Here is a 13,891-nt window from a genome sequence, read left to right as displayed (position 1 = left end):
GACATTTTAATTTCCACTGTCTATAATTTTACAAACAAATTCATAAAACTTTAACAGCATGACCAGGAAGGATTCAGAATTTATACTCATAGCAGTGGAAGCTCAAAAACGTAACAAAACACATTTTTTAAAATGTGAAATGTCATCATTTTTTCACTTACTACTGGCTGCATTTGTTGCTATAGGTACACTTTTCTTCCTAAGTAAGAGAGATTCTTCGATGACTTTTGTACAGCATATAAACCATGGTTAGAGGTGTATGAATCGCTAGAAGTTATTTAATTTATGAAAAAATGTATGAACTGTTACATTTTAAACTTCATGTTTAGAAAAAACTCAAGTTTTATAGTTCATTATCTCAATTTTTTCCACAGTTTTTTAATAGATTTGGAAAATTTTAGAGTTTCATACACCTGTAACTACGGTTTGTATGCTATGACAAATTCATCGAAGAATCTCTCTTATTTAGGAAGAAAAGTACCTACAGCAACAAATGCAGCCAGTAATAAGAGAAAAAATGATGAAATTTCACATATAGAAAAACGTATTTTGCTACGTTTTTGAACTTCCACTGCGATGAGTGTGAGTCATCAATCCTTCCTGGTCATGGTGACAAAGTTTTGTGAATTTATTTGTAAAAGTATAGACAGTAGAAATTAAAATGTCCTGTGGTGACTCTCCTACTCCAAGTCGGCCGTTTGACGTCCTACCCCCCTTAACATGACAGTGCACACTGAACCCAATGGAACCACATTGAGATGAGTTAGAAGTGTACTTAGCACCAGTCTCCAGCGTCCAACATGACTACATTGTCAGGTATCAGCTTTTGAGGAGAAATGCACTGTCACTCCTTCACAGACGTTCAGGTAGCTGGTAAAGTGTCTCCAGCAGAGTTCAAGCAGTGTTAATGGCAGAGGGCGCACACACTTCATATTAACGTCCACTAATAGGTGTCCGCATACTTTTGATCATGTAGCGTACTTCATCACTTACAGCTTGTTCTGTTTGTCCCTAACTCTGTAGTAACCAGTGTTCCCATTCCACCTACGTCTACTGTGAAATGCAGTGTTACAAAGTGCAATAATAGTGTTTATAATAGCTCTATATTTAGTGTTGGTATTCATGTACAACACAGCTGCATTCATCTGCTGTGGACAGTGCGTAAGTGTTTTAACTATAGGGAAACTAAAATGGAGAAGCTGTTGGGATGTATGTACATGTGTCAGTGTGCTGCGGTGCGACGTGCGAGAAATTGTCTGCGAAGCAGTTCAGCGGTTGGACGTGTGTGGCTCTATTAGTTGCTCGTGACAGCCAGTCGCAGCCCAGCAGACCTGGAAGCTGAGGGAAGCGAGCGGGCAGAACACGGAGTCCTCTGCTGGCGTTGCCCGTGCTGTGTCGTGCGGTGAGGTCGGCGCCAGCGGCTTGCGTTGCGTTGCAACTGGCAGCTAGCAGCGAACTGAAGCGTCAGCGCAATAGCTTAGCTTAGCGTAGCATAGCATAGCGTAGCGTGACTTAGCGTAGCGTGGCGAGGCGGGGGGGTGCTCGCGTCTGAACCTGTCTTACTCGTGAAGTCGTCCTCTTCCTCAGCCTCCGCCTCACGGGCTAACTCTTCGGGCGTCTTCTTCTTCCGCATTAGCGGATTCGGCTCTTCCTGAGGTATCTCTTGCACCTCTTCCTTCTTCTTTATGTTGTACTGTAACATCAAACAACATCATGCATTCAAAGACTGTACTAAGCAAGACAGCAGGGCAGAACAGTCACACATTATTCACACTCTTTGAAATTTTGAAGGTGCAGGTGTAAAGTACACTACTGGCCATTAAAATTGCTACGCCAAAAAGAAATGCAGATGATAAACCGGTATTCATTGGACAAATATATTATACTAGAACTGACATGTGATTACACTTTCACGCAATTTGGGTGCACAGATCATGAGAAACGAGTACCCAGAACAGCCACGTCTGGCCGTAATAACGGCCTTGATACGCATGGGCATTGAGTCATATAGAGCTTGGATGGCGTGTACAGGTACGGCTGCCCATGCAGCCTCAACACGATACCACAGTTCATCAAGAGTAGTGACTGGCGTATTGTGGTGAGCCAGTTGCTAGGCCACCATTGACCAGACGATTTCTATTGGTGAGAGATCTGGAGAATGTGCTGGCCAGGGCAGAAGTGCCCGTACAGCACCTGCACCGCTGGCGCTCCTGTCTGTGATGCAGCGTCAAGGGTAAACGCACCCATGGTCTCCGAGCTGATAGTCCATGCTGCTGCAAACGACGTCGAACTGTTCGTACAGATGGTTGTTGTCTTGCAAACGTTCCCATCTGTTGACTCAGGGATCGAGACGTGGCTGCACGATCCGCACAGCCATACGGATACAATGCCTGTCATCTCGACTGCTGGTGATACGAGGCCGTTGGGATCCAGCACGTCGTTCCGTATTACCCTCCTGAACCCACCGATTCCATATTCTGCTAACAGTCATTGGATCTCGACTAACGCGAGCAGCAATATCGCGATACGATAAACCGCAATCGCGGTAGGCTACACTCCGACCTTTATCAAAGTCGGAAACGTGATGGTACGCATTTCTCCTCCTTACACGAGGAATCACAACAACGTTTTACCAGGCAATGCCGGTCAACTGCTGTTTGTGTATGAGAAATCGGTTGGAAACTTATTCATGTCAGCAAGTTGTAGGTGTCGCCACCGGCGCCAACCTTGTGTGAATGCTCTGAAAAGCTAATCATTTGCATATCACAGCAACTTCTTCCTTCGTGGCTTAGCAGTTTTAATGTCTAGTAGTTTAGTTATGGTATTAGAAGGACATGAAAGGGAAACAGTGGTTGAGAAGGAAATGGGACTGGTTGCAACCTATCCCCAACGTCCTTCGTTCTGCACATTCAGTAGTGAAATAAGCAGATTTAGTTCATTTTGTAGATGACACTAGTATTGTAATCAATCCAAGCATAAATACAGATACACAAAAAATGTTAAACAATGTTCTTAAAAGTATCATTGAATGGTTTTCTGCGAAAGGTCTCACCCCCCAGTATTAAATAAGACACAATATATTCAGTTCTGCACATCTAGGAGTACTAAATCAGTGATAAGAGTAATACATCGCGGGAAATAATAACTTTAAATTCTTAAGTGTCCATATCGACTAGAATTTAAACTGAAAAAAAGCACGTTTAGGAACTCCAAAAAGAGCTTAATTGAACCACATTTCCACTTAGAATCCCTGACAATCCTGGAGAGTGACAAATCATTAAGTTGACATATTTTGCGTATTTCCATTCAAAAATGTCATATCGAATGTTCTGGGGTAACTCCTCTTCAAGAAAGAAAGTGTTTATCCTTCATAAATGTGCTGAAAGACTAATATGTGGTGCTTACCCACGATCATCTTGTGGACATCTCTTTAAGGAGTGGGACATTCTGACTACTGTTTCACGGTATAGTCGTATTTATTCCCTCATGAAGTTTGTTGTCTACTTAGAGAGCAAAAGAAACAATGATTATATATATATATATATATATATATATATCATTGTTTCTTTTACTGCACATTCAGTAGTGAAACTCCAAAATATATATATATATATATATCATTGTTTCTTTTACTCTCTAAGTAGACAACAAACTTCATGAGGGAATAAATACGACTATATATATATATAAAACCGAAAGAAAAAGTGACATTCCACGCTAAGGCTGTGTTTAGCACAAAAAGGGGTGCACAATGCTACAACAAAAATTTTTGATCGTTTACTTGGTGAAATAAAATGTCTGACAGCAGAGTAAAATTTGAAAAGAAACTGAACAGATTTCTTGTCGACGACTTCTTTTATTCCGTGGAAAATTTCTATTGTAATGTATACAACGTGATGGATAAAATCACTTAATCACATCTGTACATTAGAGAAAACCCTCTAGACGTTCAGCGTGTAGCCAAGTTCACGAATTGATTTGCTATGTGAATGTCAAATGACTTGTTCCAAATCATTACGGTTTATCGTACAAAGTGATCCGTTTAACATGAATCTAAGCAACTGACTAACTCAGCATGCATTAAAGGCATAAATGAGAAATTTGGAAAGGGAATTCAAATTCAGAGAGCAAAATTAATAACATTAGGATTGTTAATGAAACTGCAGTTCTGACAGAGACGGCAAAAGTCTTGGAAGATCAGCTGAACGAACTGTATAGTGTCTTCACAAGAGATTATAAAATGAATATCAACAAATGTAAAATAAGGATAACGGAGTGTAGACAAATTAAATCAGGTGATTCTGAGGGAATTAGATAACGAAATAAGACACTAAAAGTAGCAGGTAAGTTTTGCTATTTGGATAGCAAAATAACTGACGATAGAAGAAGTTAAGGTATAAAATGCAGACAGGCAATAGCAAGGAAACTGTTTCGAAGAGAAATTTGCTAACATCTAATATAAATTTAAGTGTTAGGATGTATTTCATGAAGTCAGTTCTCTGGAGAGTAGCCATCTATGCAAGTGAAACATGGAAGATAAACAGTCCTGACAAAAGAGGATAGAAGCTTCTGACATGTGACGCTACAGAAGGATGATGGGGGTTTGATGGGGGGATCAGATAACTAATGAAGAGATACTGGTACAGTTTGGGTGATGGTGGGAAGGGAACCGTATGAATGTGAGTGTTTGAATGTGTGTGTATGTGTGTGTGTGGGGGGGGGGGGGGGGCGCCCCCGTGTGTGTGTGTGTGTGTGTGTGTGTGTGTGTGTGTGTGTGTGTGTGTGTGTGTGAGAGAGAGAGAGAGAGAGAGGAGAGAGTAGCGGGGGCAGAGAAGAGTTTTACAGGGAAACCTAAACTTGACTACAGTACGCAAGTTCAAATACTAGCTTCGACTAGTTTTCGAACTGAATACCACAACGACAGAAGCTTGTTTACACGTAATTTCTAAATCATTAAGGTAAAAATTACTATGTCAACAGAGGATCCTACACGCAGTGTTCCAGATCATTGGGGTCAAAATAATTCAATCGGCAAGGATCCTAGAGTAAGGAATTTGAGATACAGAACCAAAAGGCGGTCCGAGGTATTACTAAATGCCATATATTTCATAACAGACAACTGTCTGCTACAATGACGTAGATGGCGGTACCTTTATAACAAAATAGGCCAATCTGTAACGTGCCTACAGTGGAGTTTACCTCTGTTTATAATTCAACACTGACTGTTGCAGACCGGACGTTACATATCATAGGGCCTTGTAGATGTATATTTATTTTACAGTGTGTAATAGAGCAGGATATTGTGTCCAGAAAGCTTTATGACAGTGGAGAGAAAAGTATCGCAACAGGCATCATTCTAATTGGAAAATATTTTACGTTCTCGAGGGCAACTAGCGAGGAGTAATGAAACCAACATGTTCTAACAAAGGGCCAAATAATTTTGAATTCAGAGTTCTGTCGTGTTGATTATTGAGGGCATAGAAATAGGCATCCCTGACTCTGAAAAGCAGCTTAAAGTGTTGAAAACGAATAATTTGTCAGGTCGAGATGGAAAATCATTTCGGTTTTACAGAGAGTACTCTTCCCCATTGACCCCATACTTGGCTTGCATTTGCACGAATCCCTCGCACAGCGATGAATCAGAAGCGTCCGGAAAAACGGGCATGTGACTTCCGAAAATAAGAAGGGAAAAAGACGAACCTGTAAAATTAGACTAATATACTTAACGTAGATTCTGAGAGAAAAGCTTCTATTCAAAATCAACAGGGATTTTTGAAGCGTCCCCGTGCGAAAGACAGCTTATCGTTTTTTCACACAATTTCAAAAAAAAAAAAAAATGGTTGAAATGGCTCTGAGCACTATGGGACTTAACTTCTGAGGTCATCAGTCCCCTAGAACTTAGAACTACTTAAACCTAACTAACCTAAGGACATCACACACATCCATGCCCGAGGCAGGATTCGAACCTGCGACCGGAGCGGTCACGCGGTTCCAAACTGACGCGCTTAGAACGGCACGGCCACACCGGCCGGCTTCACACAATTTCCTGCGAACCATGGATGACAGACAACAGGCAAATTTCCGGAAAGCGTTGGAGACATTGAGGCACGACAGACCTTTAAACAAAGTCCGAGCATAAGGAATATATTCTCATATACATATGTGGGTGGCTTGACGAACTTTTAAGTAATAGGACCCAACACGTTGTCCTGGTGAATGTTCATCCTAGACAAAAGTATCGCCAGTAGTGCCCGAGGGAAGCGTGGCAGGGCCAGCCTTTTGCTCTATGAGTGAACGATCTTGAAGGTTGCCTCTTCGTTTGCACATTCATTTTCTGCCCGAAATATTTTTGATTTTTTTAAATCTCGAGTTTATCTTTGGAATGCATTGCATGTTCGTGATGTGATCAGATTCGATTAGTCGAAACAAGTTCTTTGAGCGACATCATTGTATCTCCACCCAAGCATTTTTGTATCTCTGAAGTGCCACTGGGCTATCAGTCAATGGGAAAAATTCGCAAATTTCGAAACACGAAACTAAATGGTTTAGAATGAGTTTCTACTGTTCTGTGTCTGGATTCTGTGTGTAGTGTCTGTTTCTGGTGTTGTCTGGTGTTGAATTCAAGGTTGTCTGGTCTGTACTGCTTCTTACTTTGTCTGGTGTCGATGCGAGCTTGTTCAGAATTATTGCAATGATGAAGGTAATGGATGAGATCTTTTCAGCTACTTGACGTGGTATCTAACAGGCTATTTATAAGTTATTTCAATCGTGGATTCCAAATATCTGCACAATTATCTTGAGAGTACACCACGCGGTGAAGTTTCATAGCTCGCTCACTTTCGTGAAATGGAAGCTGATATAGGGTCAAATTATATCTTTTCAATCCGTCGTATGGTAGATTCAAACTTATCATCTTCTCCTTCATTATTAATAATTTACTGTCTTACTAGAAGCCGTGTAATGAAAATAATGTGGTTGCCTTACTCTGTTCGAGAAACTTATTTGCATTAACTACGCTGAGAACTCATTGGAGTTTGTTAATGTCTGCACTGTTTTGAGAACTATGGAACAAAGCAATTCAGTGATTATATATAGATATATATATATATATATATGACTGAATTGCTTTGTTCCGTTACAGTAATTTCATTTATTATCTTATGTAACGTAGTTTTATGTTGTCTTGCCGCAACTTGCTCACACTTGTTGCTGCAGGCCTCGGTACATCTATATTTATATGTAACACGAACAGTTACATGAGTTAATCATATGCTAACATTGCAGATCATTATCAATATGAATTCTGTTCTTTACGTGTATTACGATTACAGGTCCTGAAAGGAAGTCGCTGGATGCTGTTCTGGAAGACATGTTTTCCAGCACAATACACAATGTTACGGTGTATTATGGTGGGCAGGAAATCGCGTATCTGTTAGAAATCACAGTGACTGAGAAGTCACAGATATCACAGTAGCAACTTTACAGAATCTAACTGCGATTTCAGTCACAGTTAGCAGTCGCAAGTAGTATTTCACATTGAAAGACGTGAGCCATCTATTGGTTGAATTTAGCACTGCTTTCTGCGATTTCCGTGACAAGTCGCAACTAAGAGTCGCAAGTAGCAACTAGAAAGCGCGGTAAACAGTGCCATCTGTGGGTCAAACTTCGTACTACGTCCATCTCTGCGGTACGTTATGGAGTCTAACTGCGATTTCCGTGACAAGTCGCAACTAAGAGTCGCAAGTAGCAACTAGAAAGCGCGGTTAACAGTGCCATCTGTGGGTCAAAGTTCGTACTACGCCCATCTCTGCGGTACGCTATGGAGTCTAACTGCGATTTCCGTGACAAGTCGCAACTAAGAGTCGCAAGTAGCAACTAAAAAGCGCAGTTAGCACTGCCATCTGTTGAGCAAAGTTCATACTACGCTATTCGCTACCGAGTCAAACTGCGATTTCTGTGACAAATCGCAACTAAGAGTCGCAAGTAGCAACTAAAAAGCGCAGTTAACATACTTTTCCTAGTGTCATCTGTTGACCGACGTATGTACTTCGTTATGAGAGCCTTGTGCCTCACGAGATCGATGTGCTGTGTGTGCATATGAAGGGTTTATTTCAATAGTGGTACAAGTCCATTTTTGTTCATTTTGAGATACAGAGTCGTAAAGTTAAATGAGTGCTGAAAAATCTGCAGTTGAGATACCAGAAATATTCAAGCATATGGCTTCTTGCTAGAGATGAACCTTTATTTATGTTTGTTTGGATCATTAATTTCAGAAGCATTATAGACAGAAAAGTGTAGGTAATGGACTTGTACCACTATTGAAATAAGCCCTTCATATTATATGACGACATGCACATTCAGCATCAGTTATGGTTGGTCAAATACTGCTGTGACTCTGAATGTATTATATTAATAAGAAGCAACATTGCCTTTTTCTCCTGAAAATATCAAGTAACGTAACAAATGTGTTTGATTCTGCTTCCAATAAGACAGTTTTGGTTAATACTCCACATGCCTACAGAACTTTGCAATGTTAACACAGCAGAACTCAGACATCTGTATAAGCGTAGAGAAATGAAAACAGTCATATGAATGCCTCACTTTTGTTCCGACACAGTTCAAGACTCGGGAGAAAAGTTTTACACCTGGTGTTCTACATGGTAACTTCACACACAAGAACTTTTTGCCGACACTACTACCACCTACATAAGTAAGCTTTTCCTGTGTCACTTTCAAGTAATGCACTTAAGCTATTCCTGATTTAACTGGAAGATCTGTACTTCCCACTTTCATATCAACAGCCTCAAAATGCATATTGTAGACTTCGGGATATGTTACAGGTCAGTGTCACACCAAGATTGTGGAGAAAGGGGGGGGGGGGGGGGGCGGCATGTAACTCTCCAACAAGTGTTTACCATTAAATAAGTGGCGGAAAATTACGGGTATAGGACGGCTTAACATGTGGAAAATGAGATTTTTATTATTCACTCAATGTATTTAACATTTACTATTCCTTTAAAATCGCACAACAACTTCAATAAAACACTTTAATCAGTCACACACTTATTTCATAATTATTTCACTTTTAAACTGCAAATCCTCTAAGAGCTGTCTTGAATCTTCACGAGTCTCTCTCAACAGCCTTGATGTGGATAGATATGTACAGCAACTAGTAATCAGTCAGAACTGCGTCTGCAAAAACACAAGGATTATTAAACAATTTTTGCTGTCACTAATTACTAGCAATATTATTAACAGAGTAGATTGCTAATATTTGCTATATCACATTTGCTAATATTTGCTATATCACATTCGCGAGAACGATCTCACTGAAGTAATTAAGTCCATCAAAACGCTTAGAAACTAACCTGTCGTCTGACGAAAACGGTCTAAAGACTGGCAATTTCTTCAGATCTGTTGACAATGATATTTTGAATTATCACTTTACTGAGTGACTGAAATGTAGTTCGGGTACCTGAGAACATAACAATATGTTAGAATTCATTTTCTAAACACGAACTATTACAGTACTGTGCGGCTACTTACATATTAATTACACTATTAATATTTTCACAGTTGTTTCTTTAATACAAAATTAAAGCCAACGGAAGAATAAACGTAAAACATACTTACCAATGACAGGTTTGTTGAGATGCAATTTTCTGTGTGGACAGATGTAACTTTTTCATACGGTGGTACGTCGGAGAAATCGCAGGAGTCACAGAAATCGCAGAAGTAGCAGAAGTCACAGAAATCGCAGAAGTAGCAGAAATCGCAGAAGTAGCAGAAGTCGCAGAAATCGCGGAAGTAGCAGTGGCGGAGGGATACGCGACTTAGGTTCCTTAACTGCGACTCTTAACTGCGACAAATCACAGTTAAGAATAACAGATACTGAAAAGTAGCATTCACAGAAATCACTGATATCGGAAAATCGCAGTTTAGCCCATCACTACGGTGTATTAATGATGTGTTCTGTGAGATAAATGATAGCGATGTACTTTCGACTTGCTTTAGTATGTGGAGCTGTCGTTCTTAAATTATTCTCTGATCTACGTGTCTGAATAAGTTTTCTGTTGAAGTCTGAATTCAGTGATTGCAGATACGAGGAATCATCTTCATTGCACGGATTTTTGGCTATAAGCTGAAAGCAAACCCGCAATATAATTTTCGATAGCTTCTTGATGAATGATTACTGTTGTTTAAATACGTAGCTACGCAAAATGCATTTTCATAAAAATATGGCATTTCAATAATTATTGAATACAAAATATAGCGATCAAAACTGAAATGCCATATTTTTATTTAAAGATCGATCGCAGAAATCCCATTAAGACAATCATGTCTAGTTTTGATAAATGCATTTTCATTGCACCTACATTAAGCACATGTGCCTGTGACTTCTACGTTATACATCTGTAGCCAGATCTCGTCTCTGATCTATTTTCTGGGAAATGAATCTATATTACTGTAGAGCTTAATAATTTAGGACTTTACTTAACTGCTAATTGTTGTAATTCATTTTTATCACAGAACACGGCTGACAGGATAAGCAGCAATCTGGCACTGTTTGCTGATGATGTTGCAATATACGGGAAAGGTGTGATAAATGGGCCGGCCGATGTGGCCGAGCGTTTCTAGGCGCTACAGTCTGGAACCGCGCGACCGCTACGGTCGCAGGTTCGAATCCTGCCTCGGGCATGGATGTGAGTGATGTCCTTAGGTTAGTTAGGTTTAAGTAGTTCTAAGTTCTAGGGGACTGATGACCTCAGATGTTAAGTCCCATAGTGCTCAGAGCCATTTGAACCATTTGTGATAAACGGAAGCCTTCTCTAAATTTGGAAAATATATGAGATAGTGAATGTAATGATAGAATACAGTGTTAACGGTGTGCTGCTTGAAACTACCACGTCGATTAAGTATTTGGCCGTAACGTTGCAAAGTGACATGAGATGGAACGACCACGTAACGTCGGTTGTAGGGAAGGCGAATGGTCGTTTTGAGAGAATTCTAGGGAAGTGTAGGTCATCTATAAAGGAGACCGCGCACAGAACACTTATGCGACCCATTCTCGAGTACTGTTCGAGTGTTTGAGATATCCACCAGGTAGGATTAGGAAGACATCGAAGCTATTTAGATGCGTGCTGCTTGATTTGTTACCAATAGGTTCGACGAACACTCGATATTGTGTTGTATTGTATGTTAATCGGGGACCTAGAAACGACAGAGAGGCTCCGTCCCTGCCTCAGCCGCAGTGGTCCACAACCCCACGACGACTAACGTAGTCCACTTCACCCCTCCGCCGCCCCACACCGAACCCAGGGTTATTGTGCGGTTCGGCTCCCGGTGGATCCCCCAGGGAACGTCTCACACCAGACGAGTGTAGCCCCTATGTTTGCGTGGTAGAGTAATGGTGGCGTACGCGTACGCGGAGAACTTGTTTGCGCAGCAATCACCGACATAGCGTAACTGAGGCGGAATAAGGGGAACCAGCCCGCATTCGCCGAGGCAAATGGAAAACCGCCTAAAAAACCAGCCACAGACTGACCGGTTCACCGGATCTCGACACAAATCCGCCGGGTGGATTCGTGCCGGGGACCAGGCGCTCCTTCCCGCCCCGGAAGCCGTGCGTTAGACCGCACGGCCAACCGGGCGAGCACAACACTCGATATACTCATATAGCGTAAAGCGCTCGTGTCGTAGCGTGTGGTACACGGAGCTGAGCTAAGGTCAGGATGGAATTTGCGCAGCATGAATGTGGTTTTTAGGTGGTTTCCACGTTTGTTTAGACAAATGCTGGGCTGGTGCCCAAATTTCGCCTCGGAGAGGACGACACACAAACAAAATAAGATAATACACAAAAGAAAATAGTTTATGGAGGTGCTGTTGTACAGCTTTAATGATTGTTGAGAACTGCACTATCAAATAAAACAGCCGTAACGGCATATTTTGTTAGAGACGATTGATGTCGATCTAGGATCAGACCATCATCGGGTCCAAAAACCATCTCAGCTATGCATTTGTGTAACTGGAATAACAGTTCCCAGATGTACATTGTATATATGTAATATTGTGTCCATTGTCTGATAAATGTTATTCCAGTTATGGAAATGTATAGATGAGATGGTTTTTTTGACCCAATGATGGTCTGATCCTAGACCGAAATCGATCATCTCTGATCATATATAACATTACAGCTGCATGATGTACAACGCAGTTCTTAAAACACACAAAAAAGTTTAACGATTCCTATACATGTGGCGTACAGGACTTCCCTGCCTTAGGTAACCTGACGACAGCGTCGGCAGGACTGGCATCCGGAAACAGAGCTAAGAATGCTGTCGGACGGAATCACTCTGTTCCACGATAACGTCCGCCCCCACACTGCCATGGCGATGAAGGTTGGGCTTCAGCTAATTGGTTGGGAAGCACTACAAAATCCTACGCACTGCCCGGATCTATCAAAAAAATGGTGCAGATGGCTCTGAGCACTATGAGACTTAACGTCTCAGGCCATCAGTCCCCTAGAACTTAGAACTACTTAAACCTAACTAACCTAAGGACAGCACACACATCCATGCCCGAGGCAGGATTCGAACCTGCGGCCGTAGTGATCGTGCGGTTCCAGACTGAAGCGTCTAGAACCGCTCGGCCACTTAGGCCGGCCCGGATCTATCACCGTGTGATTATCATATCTTTGGCCACCTGAAAAAAAAAACATACGTGGACGTCGGTTTCAGTCGGACGAAGAAGTGCAAGAGTGGGTGCGATCAACGAAATGGGAATTGACTGTCTGTGTGTGAAATCTTATAGGACTTAACTGCTAAGGTCATCAGTCCCTAAGCTTACACACTACTTAACCTAAATTATCCCAAGGACAAACACACACCCATGACCGAGAGAGGACTCGAACCTCCGCCGGGACCAGCCGCACAGTCCATGACTGCAGCGCCATAGACCGCTCGGCTAATCCCGCGCGGCAGAGCGCCTGGTCCCCGAAACGAATCCGCCCACTTTCTGTTGGATGGGTTCGTCAATAAGCAAAATTGGCGCATTTGGGGGACATGGAATCCGCATTTCGCGATCGATAAGTCTCTTCACCCTCAACAGGTGGCGCCGGCCGAAGTGGCCGTGCGGTTAAACGCGCTGCAGTCTGGAACCGCAAGACCGCTACGGTCGCAGGTTCGAATCCTGCCTCGGGCATGGATGTTTGTGATGTCCTTAGGTTAGTTAGGTTTAACTAGTTCTAAGTTCTAGGGGACTGATGACCTCAGCAGTTGAGTCCCATAGTGCTCAGAGCCATTTGAACCTCAACAGGTGACTGCGTGGTGTGCAATGTCCCGTCACGAAATACTCGGTGCGATATTCCTTGATGGCACGGTGACTACCGAACGGTACCTGATGGTTCTGGAAGATGATTTCCTCCCCATTATCCAGAGTGACCCTGATTCCGAAAAGATGTGGTTCATGCAAGGCGGAATTCAACCCGATGAAAGCAGAAGAGTGCTTGATGTGCTCGAGGAGCACTTTCTCCGCATCTGAAAACATGCGACTTCTTTTTGTGGGGCTATATTAAAGACAAGGTGTACAGCAATAACCTAAAAACCATTGCTGAGCTGAAGACAATCGTTCAAGAGGTCACCGACTGCATAGATGTACCGACACTTCAGAGGGTCATGCAGAATTTCGCTGTTCGTCTGCGCCTCATCATCGCCAATGATGGCAGGCGTATCGAACAGGTCATAACCTAAATCCTAATGTCTGTAGTGGCGCCTACACGTGGAATAAAGTGTGTGCATGCCGTTTTTTCATATAGTTTAATAATTGTAACGCTGTATAACTGCGGAGGAGACTGACACACGTAGAGAATTGAGCAGTAGTAAAGTTAGCTTTG

The 13,891-nt window shown here is 42.1% G+C and overlaps 1 protein-coding gene across 4 annotated transcripts in view; it reads right to left on the bottom strand.

Annotated features, from left to right (window-relative positions):
* The window catches only part of LOC126473336 (complexin), a 710,430-nt gene that overhangs the window by 22,080 nt on the left and 674,459 nt on the right, over positions 1 to 13,891 (bottom strand). For 3 of the 4 annotated variants that reach the window (XM_050100329.1, XM_050100328.1, XM_050100326.1), the window contains exon 3: positions 1,555 to 1,693. In XM_050100329.1, the coding sequence (XP_049956286.1) occupies positions 1,555 to 1,693 (139 nt within the window). The remainder of the gene's footprint in view (positions 1 to 1,554; positions 1,694 to 13,891) is intronic. The other variant, XM_050100327.1, reaches the window with a different exon arrangement.

The sequence above is a fragment of the Schistocerca serialis genome, chromosome 4 (assembly GCF_023864345.2).
Source record: "Schistocerca serialis cubense isolate TAMUIC-IGC-003099 chromosome 4, iqSchSeri2.2, whole genome shotgun sequence".
Taxonomy (NCBI): domain Eukaryota; kingdom Metazoa; phylum Arthropoda; class Insecta; order Orthoptera; family Acrididae; genus Schistocerca; species Schistocerca serialis.
The sequence above is the reverse complement of the archived record's forward strand: the minus strand, read 5'-3'. Positions and strand labels throughout refer to the sequence as shown.